General features: G+C 35.8%; 1 protein-coding gene across 1 annotated transcript in view; it reads right to left on the bottom strand.

Annotated features, from left to right (window-relative positions):
* Positions 1-19,461, bottom strand: part of MAOB (monoamine oxidase B) — a 138,580-nt gene that overhangs the window by 78,643 nt on the left and 40,476 nt on the right. The window contains exons 2-3 of the mRNA XM_036270823.1: positions 9,831-9,925; positions 8,734-8,871 (exon numbers count right to left, since the gene is read on the bottom strand). Of these exons, the coding sequence (XP_036126716.1) occupies positions 8,734-8,871; positions 9,831-9,925 (233 nt within the window). The remainder of the gene's footprint in view (positions 1-8,733; positions 8,872-9,830; positions 9,926-19,461) is intronic.

Below are 19,461 nucleotides of genomic sequence, written 5' to 3'. Positions count from 1 at the left end.
ACAAGTGGATGATTAGAAGAAGGAGAAAGGAAACAAAAAAGTAAGGAAGGAAGAAAACAAATATCTGAGAATTAAATCGTATTATATTTGTGCTTTTTAATGACACAAATGTATTTGAATTTAATAGAAGAAACAAACTGAAGTGAACTGAATAAGTGCTAAACTTAAAATTAAAACCCAAGAAATACTTGTTCCTGAAAGAGCATAAAGTCAAAAGATCATAAAAATCATTAATATATTTGAATCTTTGTTTTTTTTATTAGCTACAAGTTTAACTTTGCTATGGACTGATTCAATGCCATAAAGGAAGATTTCTGTAGCACTTACCTTTCTTATACTTCTTCCCTTCTTGTCTTCCCCAAATTCTGATTTTATAAATTGTATAATTTTTCACCATATAAAGTTTTTTTAATATAGTCTTCAGTACATTATGTATTACAATAATAATTATCCTAATTTTTATAGCTAAATCTTTACTTAAATGCATTTAGTGTTTAACATCAATTTCACCAAAGCTTATCCATTTTTAGTTCTTTATTTTAGGACATTATTGGATGATCCCTTGATGTGGAGTGCTGCTATGACAAAATTTTAAATATTGTGCCACTGGCTTAGTGGACAGTATGCAGGTAACTAGAAAAGAAATGTAACCGGATTGAAAGATAGAAAAAGTGGTAAAGCATTGGCAAAATTATGGCCTGGATAATTTCAAAGCCAGACCAAGTACTCACCAACCTTGAAGCTCTAGGAGAAACTGTTGGAATGTTAGTGATTATTAGGTTTTACTCGTACTATGTTTACTTTCAGCAATGGTATAGCTCTGGGATTGAACAGTCAGGATTAGAAGCCTTAATTTTTCCTTGCTGTCAGTTCTCAAAATTTATGATCTAAGGTTGCTGTCTCTTCCTGGTTTGGCTGTGGCATGGGAATTATTTTTTTTCCTTTTCTGGGACTTTATTTTATTCAGTCACTTTTTCCTATTTTTGTTCATTTCCTTTTATTTTCTTTCTTTTTTCATTTACTTAATTAATTTTTGTTACACATGTTTCTTCTTTTTCTCCCATTGACACCCTCCTCCCGTGACCCCCCCCCCCAGTATTGTTGTCTGTGTCCATTGGTTATGCATATATGCACACGATCTTTGGTTTATCTCTTCCCTCCCCTTTGCCCCCTCTTCTGATGTTTGTCAGTCTGAACCCTACTTCTATGTCTCTGGGTCTATTTTATCCATCACCTTATTTTGTTCATTATATTCAACAAATAAGTGAGGTCATGTGATACCTGTCTTTCTCTGACTGGCTTATTTTGCTTAGCATAATACTCTCCAGGTCCCCCCATGTCGTTTCAAAGGATAAGAGCATACAATGGAGTAAAGACAACTTCTTTAATAAATGGTGTTGGAAAAACTGGACTGATACATGCAAAAAAAGGAAACAAGACCACCAAATTGCACCATACACAAGAATAAACTCAAAATGAATAAAAGACTTAAATGTGACTCATGGATTCATAAAAATCCTAGAAAAAAATACAGGCAACAAAATTTCAGACATCACATGCACCAGAATTTTTGCTGATATGATGCCTAAGGCAAGAGAAACAAAGGAAAAATGAACACATGGGACTACATCAAATGTAAAAGCTTCCACACAGCAGAAGAAACAAGCATCAAAATGGAAAGGGAACCCACTATATGGGAGAGCATAATTGCCAATGATGTATCAGATAAGGGGTTAATTTCCAAAATATACAGAGTACTCTTACAACTCAAAAATAGGAAGACAAAGAATCCAATTAAAAAACGGGCAGAGAACCTGAATAGACACCTCTCCAAACAGGACATACAAATGGCCAAGAGACATATGAAGAAATGCTCAACATCACTAATCATCAGAGAGATATATTAAAACAACTATGAGGTATCATCTCATACTTGCCAGTATGGCTGTCATCAACAAATCTTCAAACAACAAGTGCTGGTGAGGGTATGGAGAAAAAAAGACTCTAGTACACTGCTGGTGGGAATGCAGACTGGTGCAGCCACTGCGGAAAACAATATGGTGTTTCCTCCAAAAATTAAAAATTGAACTTCATTTGACCCAGTGATCCCACTTCTAGCAATATACCCTAAGAAGCCTGAAACACCAATCAGAAAGAATATATGTACCCCCATGTTCATAGCAGCACTATTTACAATAGCTAAGATTTGGAAACGGCCCAAGTGTCCATCAGTAGACGAATGGATAAAAAAGCTGTGGTACATATACACAATGGAATACTATGCAACTGTAAGAAAGAAAGATCTCTCATTTCCTTTTATATTGAAAAGAGAAACTTTGATCCTACAATCTGACACTGAATGTACCCCAAATTGTGTCAAATTCAATTATTTAGCCTAGTCCTTTGCATAGTAGTAACTTATATTAGATGCTCAATAAATGTTGTGTGATTTGTATAGAGTGTAGATGCTTAATAATAACTGACTGGCAAAAAAGCCACTCTATTACAGTTTTCTTATAATAGAATGGCATGTATTTATTTAAAATGGTATGAACAAAGACATTGGAAACTATTACTGAAATACTCGTAAGTGAAAAAGCAGACCTAGTAACTTTCTTTATGTGAAAGTATAAAAATAGGAATTCAAGAATGTTAAATATAAAGAACACATGCTATAGTTGTATGTGTGTTTGTATGTGTATAATCTTGAAGTACAAATAACAGAACAGCATTCATCCTACTTCCGAACAGGTTTTTATAAAATATAATCAGGAAAGTGATGAGGATACAGGGCTTGGGAAGGAACCACTGGTATAACTATAGTCAATTGCAGAAAATTTTAAGGATAGGAGCATCTTGAACTGAGTTTTTTCCAAGATGTAAAAGTGTACATTTGGCAGGAAGGAAAGCCGGCAAACCAGTTGCTGGGGCTCAGAGGAAATAACAAAGACTCCCATCCAGGGGACAGTGAGTTCTCTACGATGTATTCTTGGCACCTGAAGACAGTTCATGCTCTGACCCCATCAATTCTTGCTATATGCAATTAATCTCTTTATAGCCTTTATGTTCTCATCTGTTAAATGAAAATAAAACTTCTAGTTTACAACCAAATAAGTTCTAGTTATTTGGGACACACAATTGTGAGGCCTAAATAAAATACCACATGTGAAAGCACTCAGAAGATTCTAGAGGTCCATACCAAAATAATGTTACCATTGTTATTTTCTAGTTGCAACAGAATCCCAGAGAAAGGCCAGGGCTCTGAGATCAGTTGACACAGAATCATGTCGAAGCCTTTCCACTGGCTCCTGCTGCTTAGAGTGGCAAGGTAGGCTAACACAATTTAGGCCATCATATATTTCCTGCTTATCCCTTGGTACTGCAAGCTGCTAAAGCTATTTGATCTATTACAGTTGCCCTTAGTTACCCTCATTTGGTGAGCTGGGTCATTGTCATTGTATCTCCTTTGGGATACCTGGCCATACCCCATGATGACACAGTATAGTTGTCATAAAAGCTAAACAAGATTTATGCTACAGTCCTGTTTCCTCTAATGAATTTCACCATTGCAACTGAATTCTATACATTCTCTACCTTTCACCCCCAGCATAATTTAAAAGTATCTCTGTGTTACCAACTTTATTCACTTTTAACTTTATCCAGATGTGTCTTTGTATATAAAGGATATGTTTACTGATTTTGTCATATTTTAAGTTTCACATGGAAACTTTGGGGGCACAGAATAAATTCATCTCATAGCCCAAAACATTGCTCCAAATCCAGCCATTGAAGGCATAATTTTCAGCAAATTATTACATGCCAAAAATCTGCCTGTATTTTCTATAGAACACAATGAGGACTTTGGTTTCCAGAATAATTTAACATAAGATTCAGAATAATCACTAGACAAGTGGATTTCTCTTGCTAAAGAGAAAATTATTGTTCTCCACATTTTTTTTAGAAATAAATCTCCCATGATAATAAGACATATTTCTTTAAAAAAAAAAAAAGAAATGAAAAGGGTGGGAGCAGAAGAGAAGGTTTATGAAGCTCATCTCAGCTAGGGCAGATTCTTGGAGCCAGTGAGCTCTGTGTGGCATGTGGAAAGTTCATGTAAAATGGGCAGCTGTTCCTGGGTGAAATACAAGCATTTGTGTAACCTGTTCCTGGAGACTTCTGTCATCATGAGAGAAGCATGTGCACCTTTGACTTTTTGATCCAGGCTTCCCTGGATTAACAAGATTGGAGGTAGAGACGTGGAGAAAGATTAAGGGCCTGAAGAATACTGGACATTCTGGTCTGTTAATTTGTCAATATTTTGGCTCTGATTTTGTTGCTGTTCCCCAATACAAAAAAAACAGTTGAGCACCTGTGATCTCTTCCAAGAAATTCACTGAACTAGTCTTGTCAACAGAGATCTAGTTTCCACCGTTCTCTACATTTATGTGCTTTATGTGTACTTGCATTTTTAATGGCATTTCAGAGTTTTCAGCAAACTGAGGGGATGTGGCAAATGCTGCCTCCTCCATGAGGTTGTTGGAGCAATAGCAGTCATAACAGCAACAAGTAGGCAATATGTTTCAGAGATGTCTCCTCATTCAGATGCCTCTTCATGCATTGAGGTTGACCACATACAACACAAAAAGGACTTTGACAATGAGCTTGACTTATGTCCACTCGAAGTATACTAAGACCAGAGCATCTTTTTCTCAGTTTCTCCAGATAGCTAAGTTTAGAAATTATTATCAATATGAAGTTGAACTCTTAATATTGTCACGCTACATCTTTATGTTACCTAACTCTTAATAGTTCAGCCTTCAAGCCTACAGCAGTTTCATGTGTACTTTGATTAGGCTTCAGTTCCAAATTTAAAATTTATAAAAGATTCCTAGATAGAGAATTTTTATTTGCCAATAGTCTAAACTGCAACAAACTTCAGAATATTTCCAACTTTTTTGAAGTAAAACTCAAAACAACAACAAAACAATCACATACATACATGTGCGCACACACACACACAGATGAAAGAGGAAGAGGTGTAAGTCCACATACAGCAATGCTCCTTAAGAATTTCTTTTTGTCTTTTTCTTTTTAATTATGAGATAGTGTCTAAATGGGAACAACTTTTACAAGTCACTTCCAAACTATACTAGCAGAAATCAGCATGACTTTTTGTAAAACAGATTTAAAACTTCAGTAGATGTTTAACAATAACTGTTAAGCACTAATGGCTGCATCATTATTTTGAAAGTGAGGAAAACACCTTCTAAATTATACAGATTTGAGTTGAAGTGATCATTTTTCCTACTGATAATTAAATTCAAAAGTAGCTTGGAATCTCATCTTTTATTCACCAAAGGGTTGGAAAACTACATTATAACAACATAAGACAGATCTACAGTGGCACTAAAAACAAATGCCACTCCATAGATAAAAGCATTTCTAACAGATCGGGACAGACAATAAAGAGTGCACATAACAACAGAGGTTTCCTGTTATAGAAATGGCATAAGCACACTTCATTGGCAGACCATTTCTCCTCCAAATATCAGGGAACTGGAGATACCAGTCATTATTTCTTGAAAAACACCCCCTTTCTTTGAGTAGCTAGCCCATTATAATAAGTTGCTTACTGTATCATCTCCATTTTATGGGGTAGCTCCATTTCATTAGTTTCAATTACGACCAGCATACTCAAGTTTCTTATCCTAATGTTATTAAGGCTGCACAGAAGACTCTGTCTTCCATTAACGATCATGTAAAAAATTTAAAATGCAGTTTCCTTAAACAAGTTCATTCAAATAGCAGGATCTGACAATATGTTAAGAAGCATACTTCATACTCTCAGGCTCTGGGTTAAGAAATACATACAGGTCCGCTGAAAAAATAAGACACAAATATAATACATATTTGCATAAACCATACTTTGCACTTGAGAATAGTAGTTATTAAAATATGTAATACACAGTAATGTCCAAACGTCAAAACTATTGTGTACAAAACAGAGGGCACAAATTTCTGAACTACATTCTTTGGCATGTAGTAGGAGATAGAATGTCATAGTTCTGGTCAATAATTTCATAAACAAATACAGCCATGTGAGATGCTTTTTACAAGCTAAAAATGAGAACAATGATGTGAGCAAAGAAAGACATAGATGTGTTGATGGTGGAGAATAAGTATTTAGTTTTGGGAGGACTTCTTAGCTATAAGGACTTTATTATTACTTATTATCATGTAACTCTGCGCTGGATATGACCATGAGGAGGTGAAACTGGCACTTCTATCAAGATTGCAGAAAAATCTTTGTTTCATATCCTCATTCATTAGAGTAAGTTAATATATCAAACATGTACATATATGCATGTGCATATGTATACAATATTTTAAACTTTATTTTTATTGTTGATACTATTACAGATGTCCCCCTTCTCCCCACCTTTGGCTACCTTCACCCCCCACCACTTTCCTTCTGGCCATCACCACACTGTTGTCTGTGTCTATGGGTTATGGACATTATTTTTAAGTGTATTGATGTTCTTCATTTCCTCCAGCAGAGGTCAGAAAATAGCAGTACAGGAATATGAAACATCTATGAACCAAGAGAATGTTTTAGAGTGATTTTCCCTAGATCAGTTTATAGAGGATTTTGTTTCTTTCTTTTTACCCACATTTTCTAATTACATTTTTACAATAAACAGGCTTTACATTTTTTTCTTTATTGATTTACAGAGAGAAAAAGGAAATGGGAGAGAGAGGTAGAAACATTGATGAGAGAGAACATCGATTGGCTGCATCCTGTACATCCCCCACTGAGGATTGGACCCAGAACCTGAGCATGTGCCCTGACCAGGAATCGAACCGGCTACTTCTTGGTGTATGGGTCGATGCTCAACCACTGAGCCACACTGACCAGGAAACTTTTGTAATAATTAAAAAGCAATAACATTTATTTTAAATTTTATAAAGAGCATTATTAGCATATTTACCCTGATTGCATCAAGTCAGAGATACTGCTTAATTGCTTGTATTTTCATACCTGCACCTACAGTATTTGAAATAATCTAAGAAAGCAACACTCTGTAAAAGTATTGTAAGCAATCTTTTTCAAACAAGGAACTTAATGTCAGCCATGAGATTACCAGAAAAACAAACATCCTGAATATAGCTCCTGACTGCCAGGAAACTCTGTACACACAAAGACAAAGTGAGTATAATTTCGAGTCATCTCTTTTGTCTGGAGAAAAGTAAAAGCAATGCCAATGCTCTGGGAAATAATTCTCTATAAGTCTTACATGTTAGGACAAGGAAGGCAGAAGAATTCAGTCAATGTGACCTACATTTAAAAGCAAGGAACCCAATGTGCTGCTGGTTGATATTCAACAAATTGCACTGTCACTATGCTACTTTTTCATTATTAAATGATGTGTCTCTTTTTCTTCTAGACACATATGGAAACAAAGTGAAAAGGCTTATAAAACAAAATCTGAAGTTCAACCAAAACATGTATGTATAAATTAAGGAAATCTTTTACCCTCACTATGCCAAATTAGATCTTTCTTTCCAGTTTTATTAAATGATTCATAATGTATGGTCTGTTATTAATCCTTATTGATATTATCACTCACAGATCATATATGTGTATCGGTGAGTCAAAATTATTATATGAATCATACTGACTTGCTAGTTTATTCTGTCTACTGGTAAGGAATGTGTCTATACTGCTTACTCCCACCTGTGAAGGCAAGTGAGGAAGAGAGGAAAGACTAAAATTCAAAACCTCTGTGAGTTCTGTGGGACTCCCGGAGAAGGTGCCAGAGTAAGTGAATTTCAGCTTGTCAGAGAACATAAGTGACTTTTTGCACCAAAACAATGATGATGAAAAACAAGGATCAGGGAGATATATGAAGAGTCTGAAGATCAGCAACATGGTGGAAGACTGGAATCCATAGATAAATGTGGCCAGTGAAAAATCCCCAGGGGCAAATAAGTCTAAAAGCTTATTAGAATTAGAATGTCTAACATTCAATTCTAAGTTGTTTGAGTTTCTGAGGGAAATCACAACAAAAAGGTGAATTTCAACCCAGGCTGGCATAGAGCAAAAGGAAGAGTCACAGGCCATGAGATATGGATGACCATAGGTGTCATGGAGGCAGGAACCATAACTCACAAATGAACATGAGATTTTGAGACCCAGTAAACACACAGAACTCTTGAAATCAATGGAGCGTTTCCACAAAAAGAAATGGTGTTTTGGACTTGAGCCACTTTCATGTAAATCTCCAAAGAAAACTAACTTGAGCTGTTAAATCAGACAGAGTGATAAAATTTCAAAATACTGCATTAGACATATTGTAAATACTTTTTATAATGTGAAGTCTAGGGCAGTATTTGTAAAACTGTACACAAGTTTTTGTACCATATAAAAGAGCCCAAAGTATTTAATAAATTAATCACAAATGTTTTTTCTCTATTGCTTTTATTACATTTTTTACCAAACGGGCCATACTACTTCATTAGTTACCTTCCTGAACATGTTGAAAATTCTCACTTAATTCCACTTTGATACCAGTGAAAAATTCTCAGAGTTGTTGAAATACACTTATAAACTACGTAATACTTTTGCATACATTCAGGGTTGCAAAAGTTTCTCTGAGAGAACTATCTAGAATTCATATATGGAAAGACTCATAGAGGAGCCTTCAAGTCCTTCAAAGGTGGGCGCAGGCTTACCTTTACGTAGTGAATCTCATATTCCACGTCATTCACTTTGTAAGTCTCCAATCCTAGCTCCTTGGCTAATCGTAAGACATGATTCTGGGTTGGCCCAACATAGGATCCTCCAAGGTCTACATATTTAACCATTTGATTCTGTTTTCCCATGGAAAAAAATAAAATTAAATAGCTGTGAAACTGTTATTACTAAGATAAAAAGACAAATTAGCATTTCATAGGTTATAAGCACATCTTGTGTATCCATAAAAATTTGTTCTCAACTTCATTTATGTAATTTAAGTTATTAAATCATTTCTTAATTTAAAGCAAAACTGATTGAACTTTGTATAGGCAAGAGACTTCTGAACCCCATCATTCACAATGTACCACAACACAGTTTTGTTTTCAGTGCCTTGAGTTTATGATCTCTGAATTGTTAGCGAATTCTTTATACCCAGTATTTGTGCTTAATTTTGAGGCACCTAATGCTACAGGAAACACTAGAAAGAAAATAATCACTTCTTATGTAGTTTGCCAATCCAGATGCTTGAAAGACAGCATCAGGAAATATCTGGTTATAATTTAAATCTTTGAAGTTGCCCTTATGTTTAATAGCAAATTTCCTATATGGTTTTGAATCAGCTTCACATCCAATGACTAAGGACCAAACTTTGAACAAGAAGTGAGTAGAAAACTTCCCTGTGTCTGAACATGTCCAAGCATAACGGGGTACCTGTTAGTCAGGGACATCAGAGAAGGCCTTCTTTTTCTGTTTTTGTTTGTTTGTTTGTTTTTATTGGTTGGCTCTCCTCCCCCCAAAAAGAACATACATTTCACAAAGGTAGGAATCTTTGTTTTATTCACTGATGTATTCCAAACACCTATTCATTGGTGCAATACTTTACTGGGCAAGTGCCAAGTGTCATGAGGTGAAAAGAGAAAAGGTACAGAAGAAAGAGTTGAAAAAAACAAATTGGGAGAGAGGCTGTGGGAAATGTTTAATTTTCATTCTCTTAGAAACAGTCAAATAAAATTCAAGACATTCAGCAAGAAAAAGAAACAAATAATACTCAGCTTCAATCCCATGTTTCTCCACCCCATCCGTAATATCTTACCCTAACAGTGTAAGTCCTGCCTCCCACACGGTCCCGGGCTTCCAGAACAACCACATTCAGGCCAGAATCATTCAGAAGTTTGGCTGCTGCCATACCTGGGAGAAAATATAATAAGAAATCAGAATCAAACATTCTATAGGGACTCCAGATAAGCTCTTCATGATAACAGCCAATGAGAAAAGTCCATGGCAGCTCATACACAGCCTACTGTTACATTTAACTTACTAGGGTTTCTCAACAGAGACTCAAATTCCAAGTCAGAAAACCAACTGCTTTTTGTAGAAAAACAAAACAAAAGTTTTTGGTCACTATATAAAAATGTCTATCTTTAAAGAATAAATTGTATGATTATATATCAGACAACACAGATAAAAACACAAGACTCCTGGCCCTGGCCTTTTTGGTTGGTTATAGCATCATCCCAAGTCCCAAAGAGTCATGGGTTTGATTTTGGGTCAGGGTACATACTTAGGTTCCAGGTTTGGTATGAGAGGTAACAGATCAATATTTCTCTCTCACATCAATGTTGTTGTTGTTTTCTCCTCTCTCTCCCTCTCCCGTCCTCTCTCTAGAATCAATGAAAAACACATCCTCAGGTGAGGATTACAACACACACACACACACACAAGAGAAATGTATAAGTCCCAGCAGACTCAGGATCAAATGTAACCACTGACTTTTTTTCCAAGGTAAATCTGAAAAACCAATAACTTGTGGAGAGAGTGAACCTTCAAAGCATGTGAAAAGACCTAGGATTTATAGTGAAATTAGATAGAGGTTAATGTAAAGTTTCAAAACCAAGGACATAAAATTTGACCCCATTATGAGTCGTAATTAATTCCCCATGTGATGCATCACTGAAGAATTAAATGACTCAATTCATGCATTCGTTTTATTAACATAGTAAAAAATACTTAATGAGTGCCTACTATGGTAAGGTCTGCGGGCTTCAGGGAGTCGCATGACAGGGAAAATGAACTGCCAGAGGAGAAATCAAAACCTAACTTGGGAGGCTCCGCCTTAGCAGGAGGCTGAGGCAACACTCCTGGTTACATCCCACCACCCTTCCCAGCCAATCAACATACGCCACACCCGAATTTCCCCAGCAGCTAGCCAGTCACCTGATGCCATACCTAATCACTCTACCCAGGTCCCTAACTTCCCTATAAATGTTCTCCTGGTGAAAGTAGCAGCTCGACTTCCCTGGCCCCTGCCACCTGAACCAGTGAACCTCAGCGGGGAAATGCTTCAATAAAATTTTCTTGCCTGCTTTTGCAGCTCTGTTTCTCTTTCTTCCTCAGGGAGATACCTTACAATTACATTCTTACCATCATAAATGTGGCTTAAAAAAAAAAAAAAAAAAAAAAAAGCTCCATTGAGATAAAATTACATACAATAAACTTTACCCAATGAGGTTTTTATATTTTATGTATGTATGTATGTATGTATGTATTTTTCAATTACAAGTGTTGGTGAGGATGTGGAGAAAAGGGAACCCTCGTGCAAATTGGTGAAGCCACTATGGAAATCGATATGGAGTTTCCTCAAAAAATTAAAAATAGAACTACCATATGATCCAGTAATTCCACTTCTGAGTGTTGATCTGAAGAAACCTAAAACACTAATTCAAAAAGATATGTGCACCCCTATTCACTGCATTGTTATTTACAATAGCAAATATATGGAAGCAACCTAAGTGCCCATCAATAGGCAGGTGAATTAAGGAGATGTGGTACATATATATCAAATATGTTTTGACAATGTACAAGTCCATCTTGGATGTAGTTTTCTTTTTTTTTTTAATCTCAGAGGTCTTAAAATTGTGCAACTTTAAAACCACTCTTACAGAATTTAGTAAGTTTTCTCAGACAACAGAACTCTGATGTTCTGAATAATGAGTTGAATTTGCTCAGTTCCAGTTACCTTACTCATTTGCTTTTATGAGACCAAACAAAATCAAGGAAATGTTAAGACACTGTGCCTTACAGATAAATGAAACAGGTTCAAACCCATTTTTCAAAAATATTAGTTCTGGGACTTTTATACCCCACTAATGCAAAAAATTCTATTAAAATAGCCATATAGTGCTAATTACATTTGCAAAGCTTTTCTAAAGTTTTTAATATATTAATTCAATGATTTCTCACAGCAACCCAAGAATTAAAGGTGCTATTTCTATTCCCATTTTACGGCTGAAGAAGTTGAAAGACAATGAGGTGTCCAAAGTCACTTAGGAGCCAGCAGGCAAAGCTAGGCCATCCTCTTTGTAGATGGAATCTTTCTATTTTTGCTTCAGGGAGAAATTACATTTCAAAAGATATTTTCCACTTTATTTGGATCAATGTGTTTTTAAGACACACTTGTATCTTCTTGTTTGATAAGAATCTGTGAAATATAATATATGAGCCCACCATAACATGCATAAAGAAAAGCTAAGGCTTTATTCGCTGTGTATTGGTTAATCTAAAAGAAGAATCCTATTTTATGAAGAGACTGATTTGATACTTCATGATTTGAGATTTGAGTTCAATCATCTTCTGATCCCTGTCCTTGACGCAGGCCCAGAGCTTTTCAGTTGGTGGCAGGATAAGGGTTCCAAAGTCCACAGTCCTCCCCATGCAGAGTGCACCGGCATTGCACAACTCTAATTTAGGAATACAGGGTTTATATTTTTAACTCCAGTTTCCTAATTTCACCTCCATAAATGGAAAAACAGAGAAAAATATTTCTATTTAAATCCAAAATTGCAGACTATTCAGTGTCATTTTCTCTTATCAAGCATCAGTTCAACAAATAAAATATGAAATAAGATGCAACCATGGTAACTGCTATTATCAGGGAATTCTGAGAGACCTGCTGTGCATGCTGAGACTTAAACAAAAGGGTTCAGAATAAAATACAACATTACACATATGCACAACCATTTTGTATTCCACAAATGGCACTGTCTTTTAGTAAGTTCAATCACCCAGTAGTATGTGATACTAAACATAAACAGTTATTAGAACAGGTTGGGGTCTTATCAAACTATTGAATAGAGTGTTCATGTGGCTTAAAAAATCACAAATAGAAAAGTACAAAAATGTCTTTAAATAGAGCAATACAAGAGTAAGTTGTTGGGAATTTCTCACAATTTGTCACACTAATGTTCATAGGGGGCTATTCAAAATGCTTGTTGAGTATCAACAGACAAAAACTGGTTGAAAAAATAATTGGCCCAAATATCAGTGGCTTAGGGAAGTCACCGCAGTTCAGGAGGAGAGAATTTTAGAACATCTAAGAACCTGAGGGGTTAAAGTGTAGTCAGGAGAGATGATTAACATTAAGAAGTAGCTCTCAGGGGATTCCTGGGTGATGACTGATGAAAGAATTAATGGTTTGGCTGATGGAAGAATAATCAAACAATAAGCTGTACAAAGCCACCCTGATTTACAACAAGGCTGTTCCTGAGTTCATTTATTTGTTGAATGTTTGTAATTTTTAATACATTGTGCCATAGAATAAAACTATGAGAGATGGTTCATTCTCTGAAATGTCTGGGAATTTGAAATGCAATATAACTGCCAAAAAAATCATAAAGTAGCAAAAGTACATTTGCCCTAAAACACCAAACAATGTAATTTGCACTATATAAACATTTAAGCAATAACTTCCTGCCACAATGCAATAAGTTTAAAAAATATACATCTACAATAATAACAGCCATTGTCCAAAAACATTGAGCACTTGATTTACTCTGTGTGAAGTGCTTTACACACAAAGCACTTCTGATCTTCACCACGATGTTGAGAGTTATTACAATCCTTATTTTTTTTAAAAATGAAGGATTAGAGACATTCATTGACTTGCCATAGATTATACAATTAGTAAATGGCAAGGCCTCAAAGCCACCACCTGGTACCAAAAAGGAAAAATTAAAAATACAGTAATTCAATACACTGATTGATGTAAAGTGCCTTAAAACATTCTGCTCTCCATCTAAATATAAAAATGTTTTAATTATCAGTTTTTCTCTGAAATTAATATTTAACTTGTGCAACCAATTTAGGATCAAGCTTATAGTCACTCTGTACTTTTAAAAAGCTAGTTGAACTTCAACTTAAATGGCAGGATCAGTTAATATTTCACAAACAGATTCTCATTTGCTGCTTTAAGAAGCAACCCCTATGTGCCCCTGACATGCTTCTGATAAGATCATCTACCTCATTTGTTGCTTCAAAACTGTGCAGTGTCCATACGATTTTAGCTGAAAAAGTCTCCCTTGTATGAATAATCATTGTATGGCACACAGATATAACAGTAGATTAATGCCTACCTCTTCCTGAGCAGTTTACTTGGAAAAAAATTTATCAAAGTATCTCAATTATTTGGATACCTAAATTTGGATTAGACACCCAAATTATTTTAAAGATTGGTAATCGTGGTGTGTAAATTCTTAGTCTTCCATGCTTCCAGTCTTGTGCCATGGAAAACGGCCCAAGAGTTAGCCACTGTAAGAGACTGGAAAGTAAACACTGCAGGTAACAAAGTGCCTCTTGAAGGTGTCTTTAGAGAAGTAGAGGTAAGATTTAGAGGGAAGGGGAAAAAAATCAAAAGTACCATCTGCCTCATTCTTTGCTTTGTTAATCTGTTGAATGTTTTTGATATCAAAATCTGATATTTAACAAAATGTTTTAAAATGCAGTTAATTGTCTTGAAAACATGAAACAGCTGTACTTTGATACTATATAAAGGACTTCTCAATTAAAAAAAACATGTTAACTAAAATTAATAATGAAATTCACTGTACCTCAAAGCATCTCTAATTTATAACCCTGGTAAACAATGTAGCCATTCCCTAAGAAAAAAAGAAAAAAACAGCCAAAATATGTAAATAGCCCTCATCTGCTTCTGGTCACTTCTGACAAAGCAATAATTTTATGAGGTAACTCTAGAAACAACAAATTTACCTTCTGATCAAAGAACTGGAATTCTTTGAGGTTTCAAAAGAAAATGGTTTTTAGTTATTTAACACAAATATATGCCAAAAAAAAAAGCCTGGGGTAAAAAAGAAAATGATCCTCAATATAAAATTTAATTCATTAAAGGAAAGTGGTACTTGCATGTGGAATTCAGATGTTAATTGCTGAACTTTCAACACAGAGTATAGAAGCAGGTGAACATATCACTAAAAACAGCTAGCATTTTGAGCACTTCGACAGTATACCAGCTTCTATTCTCAGTGTTTTTCATAACCAATGGACATAAACAACAATACTGTGGGAGAGGAGATTGGGACACAGAGGAGGGTGTCAATGGGGGAAAAAGGAGAAACATCTGTAACAAAAGTAAATTAATTAATGAAAAAGGAAGAAAAAAATAATTTATTTATTCTTTCAACAACTCTATAAAGTGGTCAGGTTTAGAAAGTGAGGCACAGAGAGGACAAGTCACGTGACCAAGGTCACACAGCTAACAAGTGGCAGAGCCACTATTCAAATCCAGGCAGTTTGACTCCAGATAACAAGCATGCCCAGCAGCTTTCTCATACTAAACAATGAAGCATTGAAAACCTTCCACAGGACCCCAGGTACCAGACAAGCAGCAGGGACACTACCAGAACATTCCATACCTTTGGGTAAATTACATGAAGGTGCATGCTCCTGACCGGTAAATTTCAAAAAAACCTCCTTCCTTCAGACAAATGCAGCTCACCTCAGTACAAATGTGTTGGTTGGCAAAATGTATGCTGGGTTGCATGCCCTCTTTCACTGTATTAGCCTCACACTCTCATGCAGGGTACTGCCTAAACAACTTATGATTTGGCCTTGAACCTCAGAAAATTTATTTACCGAATGTTGAGAATTTAATTATCTATTTTGTGTCTTCTCAATGCTAACACACAGTTGCCACTTACATGTGGGTCACATTGATTCATTTTCTTTATTTTTCTTACAGATGTTTCCCTTTTTCTTCCCCACTGACACCCTCCTCCCCATCCTACCACCCTGTACCCGACTGTGTTGTCCATGTCCACCGGTTATGCATACATGCGTACAAGCTCTGTGGTTTATCTCTGCCCTCCCCCCAACACCCCCTCTTCTGAGGGTTTTCAGTCTATACCCTATTTACATGGGTAAGCCTCTAGGTCTACCCTATTTCACAGACTGTTATGTTCATTATACTCCACAAATAAGAGAGATCATGTGATATTTGTCTTTCTCTGCTTCGCTTGTTTCACTTAGGATAATAGTTTTGAGGTCCCTCCATGTCGTCTCAAAGGATAAGAGATCTTTCTTTCTTACACCTGCATAGTACTCCACTGTGTATATGTACCACTGCTGTTTAATCCATTCGTCCACTGTTGGACACTTGGGCTGTTTCCAGATCGTAGCTATTGTAAATAGTGCTGCTACAAACATGGGGGTACATATATTCTTTCTGATTGGTGTTTCAGGCTTCTTAGGGTATATTCCTAGGAGTGGGATCACTGGATCAAATGACAATTCAATTTTTAATTTTTTGAGGTAACACCAGATTGTTTTCCATAGTGGCTACACCAGACTGCATTCCCCCCAGCAGTGTACTAGAGTCCCCTTTTCTCCACACCCTCACCAACACATGTTCTCTGATGATTTGTTGATGGCGGCCATTCTTACAGCTGTAAGTTGATACTTCATTGTTGTTTTAATTTGCATCTCCTTGATGATTAGTGATGTTGTGCATTTCTTCATATGTCTCTTGGCCATTTGTATGTCCTGTTTGGAGAGGTGTCTATTTAGCTCCTCTGCACATTTTTTAATTAGGTTCTTTGCCTTCCTTCTGTAGAGTTGTATGAGTACTCTATATATTGTAGAAAATATCCCCTTATCTGATGTATCATTGGCAATGATGCTCTCCAATCCTGGGGGTTGCCTTTCCATTTTCATGGTTGTTCCTTTTGCTGTGCAGAAGCTTTTCAGTTTGATGTAGTCCCATGTGTTCATTTTTTCCTTTATTTCTGTTGCCTTAGGTGATGTATCTGTGAAAATTCTGCTGAGTATGATATTCAAAATTTTGTTGCCTACATTTTCTTCTAGGATTTTTATATATTCACTGGACACATTTAAGGCTTTTATCCATTTTGAGTTTATTCTTGTGTATGGTGTAAGTTGATTGTCTAGTTCATTTTTTTTTTTTTTTTTGCATGTAGCTGTCCAATTTTCCCAACACCGTTTATTAAAGAGGCTGTCTTTACTCCATTGTATGCTCTTGACACCTCTGTCAAATATAAATTGAGCATATTGCCTTGGGTCCATTTCTGGGTTCTCTGTTCTGTTCCACTGGTCTATATGCCAGTTCTTGTGCAAGTACCGGGCTACTTTGAATACAGTAGCAATGTAGTATAACCTGAAATCTGGTAATGTGATCCCTCCTACTTTATCCTTCTTTTTCAAGATTGCTGTGGCTATTTGGGGACATTTTTGGATCCATATGAACTTTTGAAGTATTTGTTCTAGTTCTGTGAAATATGTTCTTGGTATTTTGATGGGGATTGCATTGAATCTATAGAATGCTTTGGGTAATATGGACATTTTAATTATGCTAATTCTTCCACTCAATGAACAGTGTATGTGCTTTCACTTTTTTATATCTTCCTCTATTTCTTTTATCTTTCTTATATTTTTTCTTATCCTCACCCAAGGACATTTTTTTTTTTTTGCATTTATCTTCAGATAGAGCAGGAGGGAGAGGGGTGAAGAGAGAGAGAGAAACATCGACATGAGAGAGACATATCGAGTGTTGCCACCCACAAGACCCCAACCGGAGCTGGGGAAAAACTGCAACCGAGGTACATGCCATTGGCAGAAACCGAATCCAGGACTCTCTGGTATGCGGGCCAATGTTCTAACCGCTGGACAAAACTGGCCAGGGCTCTATTTCTTTTATCAATGACCTGTAGTTTTCTGCGAATAGGTCCTTTATTTCTTTGATTAAGTTTATTCCTAGGTATCTTAATTTTTTTGCTGCAATGGTAAATGGGATTTTTTTGTTTTTAGTTTTTCTTTCTGTGACCTCATCATTGGTGTATAAAATGCCGTCGATTTCTTGACGTTAATTTTGTATCCTGCTACTTTGCCAAATGCATTTATTAAGTCTAGTAGATTTTTGATGGATTCTTTAGAATTTTCTATGGATAATATCATGTCATCTGCAAATAATGACAGTTTTACTTCCTCCTGTCCAATTTGGCTCCCTTTTATTTTTTCTTCCTGTCTGATAACTGTGGCTAAGACTTCAAGTACTATGTTAAATAAGAGTGGCGAAAGTGGGCATCCTTGTCATGTTCCTGTTCTTAAGAAAAATAATTTTAGTTTTTGCCCACTGAGTATGATGTTGGCTGTAGGTCTTTCATATATGGCCTTTATTATATCGAGATATGATTGCCTCTATTCCCACATCGCTGAGCGTTTTTATCAGAAATGGGCACTGGATTTTGTCGAATGCTTTTTCAGCATCTATTGATATGATCATGTCATTTTTATTTTTTTGTTTATGTGGTGTATCACATTTATCAATTTCCAAATACTGTACCAGCTTTGCATCCCTGGGATGAATCCCACTTGATCATAGTAAATATATATATATATATATATATATATATATATATATATATATATATATACACACACACACATATATATATGATTTTTTTTTCTTTTTTGATGTTTTGCTGGATCCAATTTGCTAGTATTTTGTTCGGGATTTTTGCATCTATGTTCATCAGGGATATTAGCCTGCAGTTTTCCTTCTTTTTAGTGTCTTTTTCTGGTTTTGAAATTAGAATTATGCTGGCCTCATTAAAACGAGTTTGGAAGTCTTTCATTTTCTTGAGTTTTTTGAAATAGTCTGAGGACAATGGGTATTAGTTATTCTTTGAATATTCGGTAAAACTCCCCTGTGAAGCCATCCGGGCCAGGGCTTTTGTTTGCTGGGAGAGTCTTGATTACCTCTTCAATTTCCTTCGTTGTTATTGCTCTGTTCAAGTTTTCTATCACTTCCCAGTCAAGTATTGGGAGACTATGAGTTTCTAGAAATTTGTCCATTTTGCTTAGATTTGTTGCCATATAATTTTAGAATTTGTTTCCATATAATAGATCATAGTATCTGTTAACAATTCTTTGTATTTCTGTGGTGTCAATTGTTACTTCTTCTCTATCATTTCTGATTTTGTGCATTTGGGTTCTCTCTGTTTGTTTCTTGGTGAGTCTAGCTAAGGGTCCATAAGTCTTGTTTATTTTTTGAAAAACCAGCTCTTTGTTTCATTGATCCTTTGAATTGTTTTTCTTTGTTGTTGTTGTTTTTTTTGGTCTCTAAGTCATTTACTTCTGCTCTGATCTTTATTATTTCCCTCCTTCTACTTGATCTGGGGTTTTCTTTTTGTTTACTTTCTAGTTCTTTAAGTTGTGAGGTAAGATAGTGTATTAGAAATTTTTCTTGCTTCTTGAGGTAGGACTGTAGTGCTATGAAGTTCCCTCTCAGAACTGCTTTCGCTGCATTCCATAGGTTTTGTGTTGTTGTGTGTTCATTTTCATTGGTTTCGAGAAAATTTTAATTTCTTCCATGATCTCCTTGGGAACCCATTCATTGTTTAATAACATACTATTTAATC

The sequence above is a fragment of the Molossus molossus genome, unplaced genomic scaffold (assembly GCF_014108415.1).
Source record: "Molossus molossus isolate mMolMol1 unplaced genomic scaffold, mMolMol1.p scaffold_m16_p_2, whole genome shotgun sequence".
Classification (NCBI taxonomy): Eukaryota; Metazoa; Chordata; class Mammalia; order Chiroptera; family Molossidae; genus Molossus; species Molossus molossus.
The sequence above is the reverse complement of the archived record's forward strand: the minus strand, read 5'-3'. Positions and strand labels throughout refer to the sequence as shown.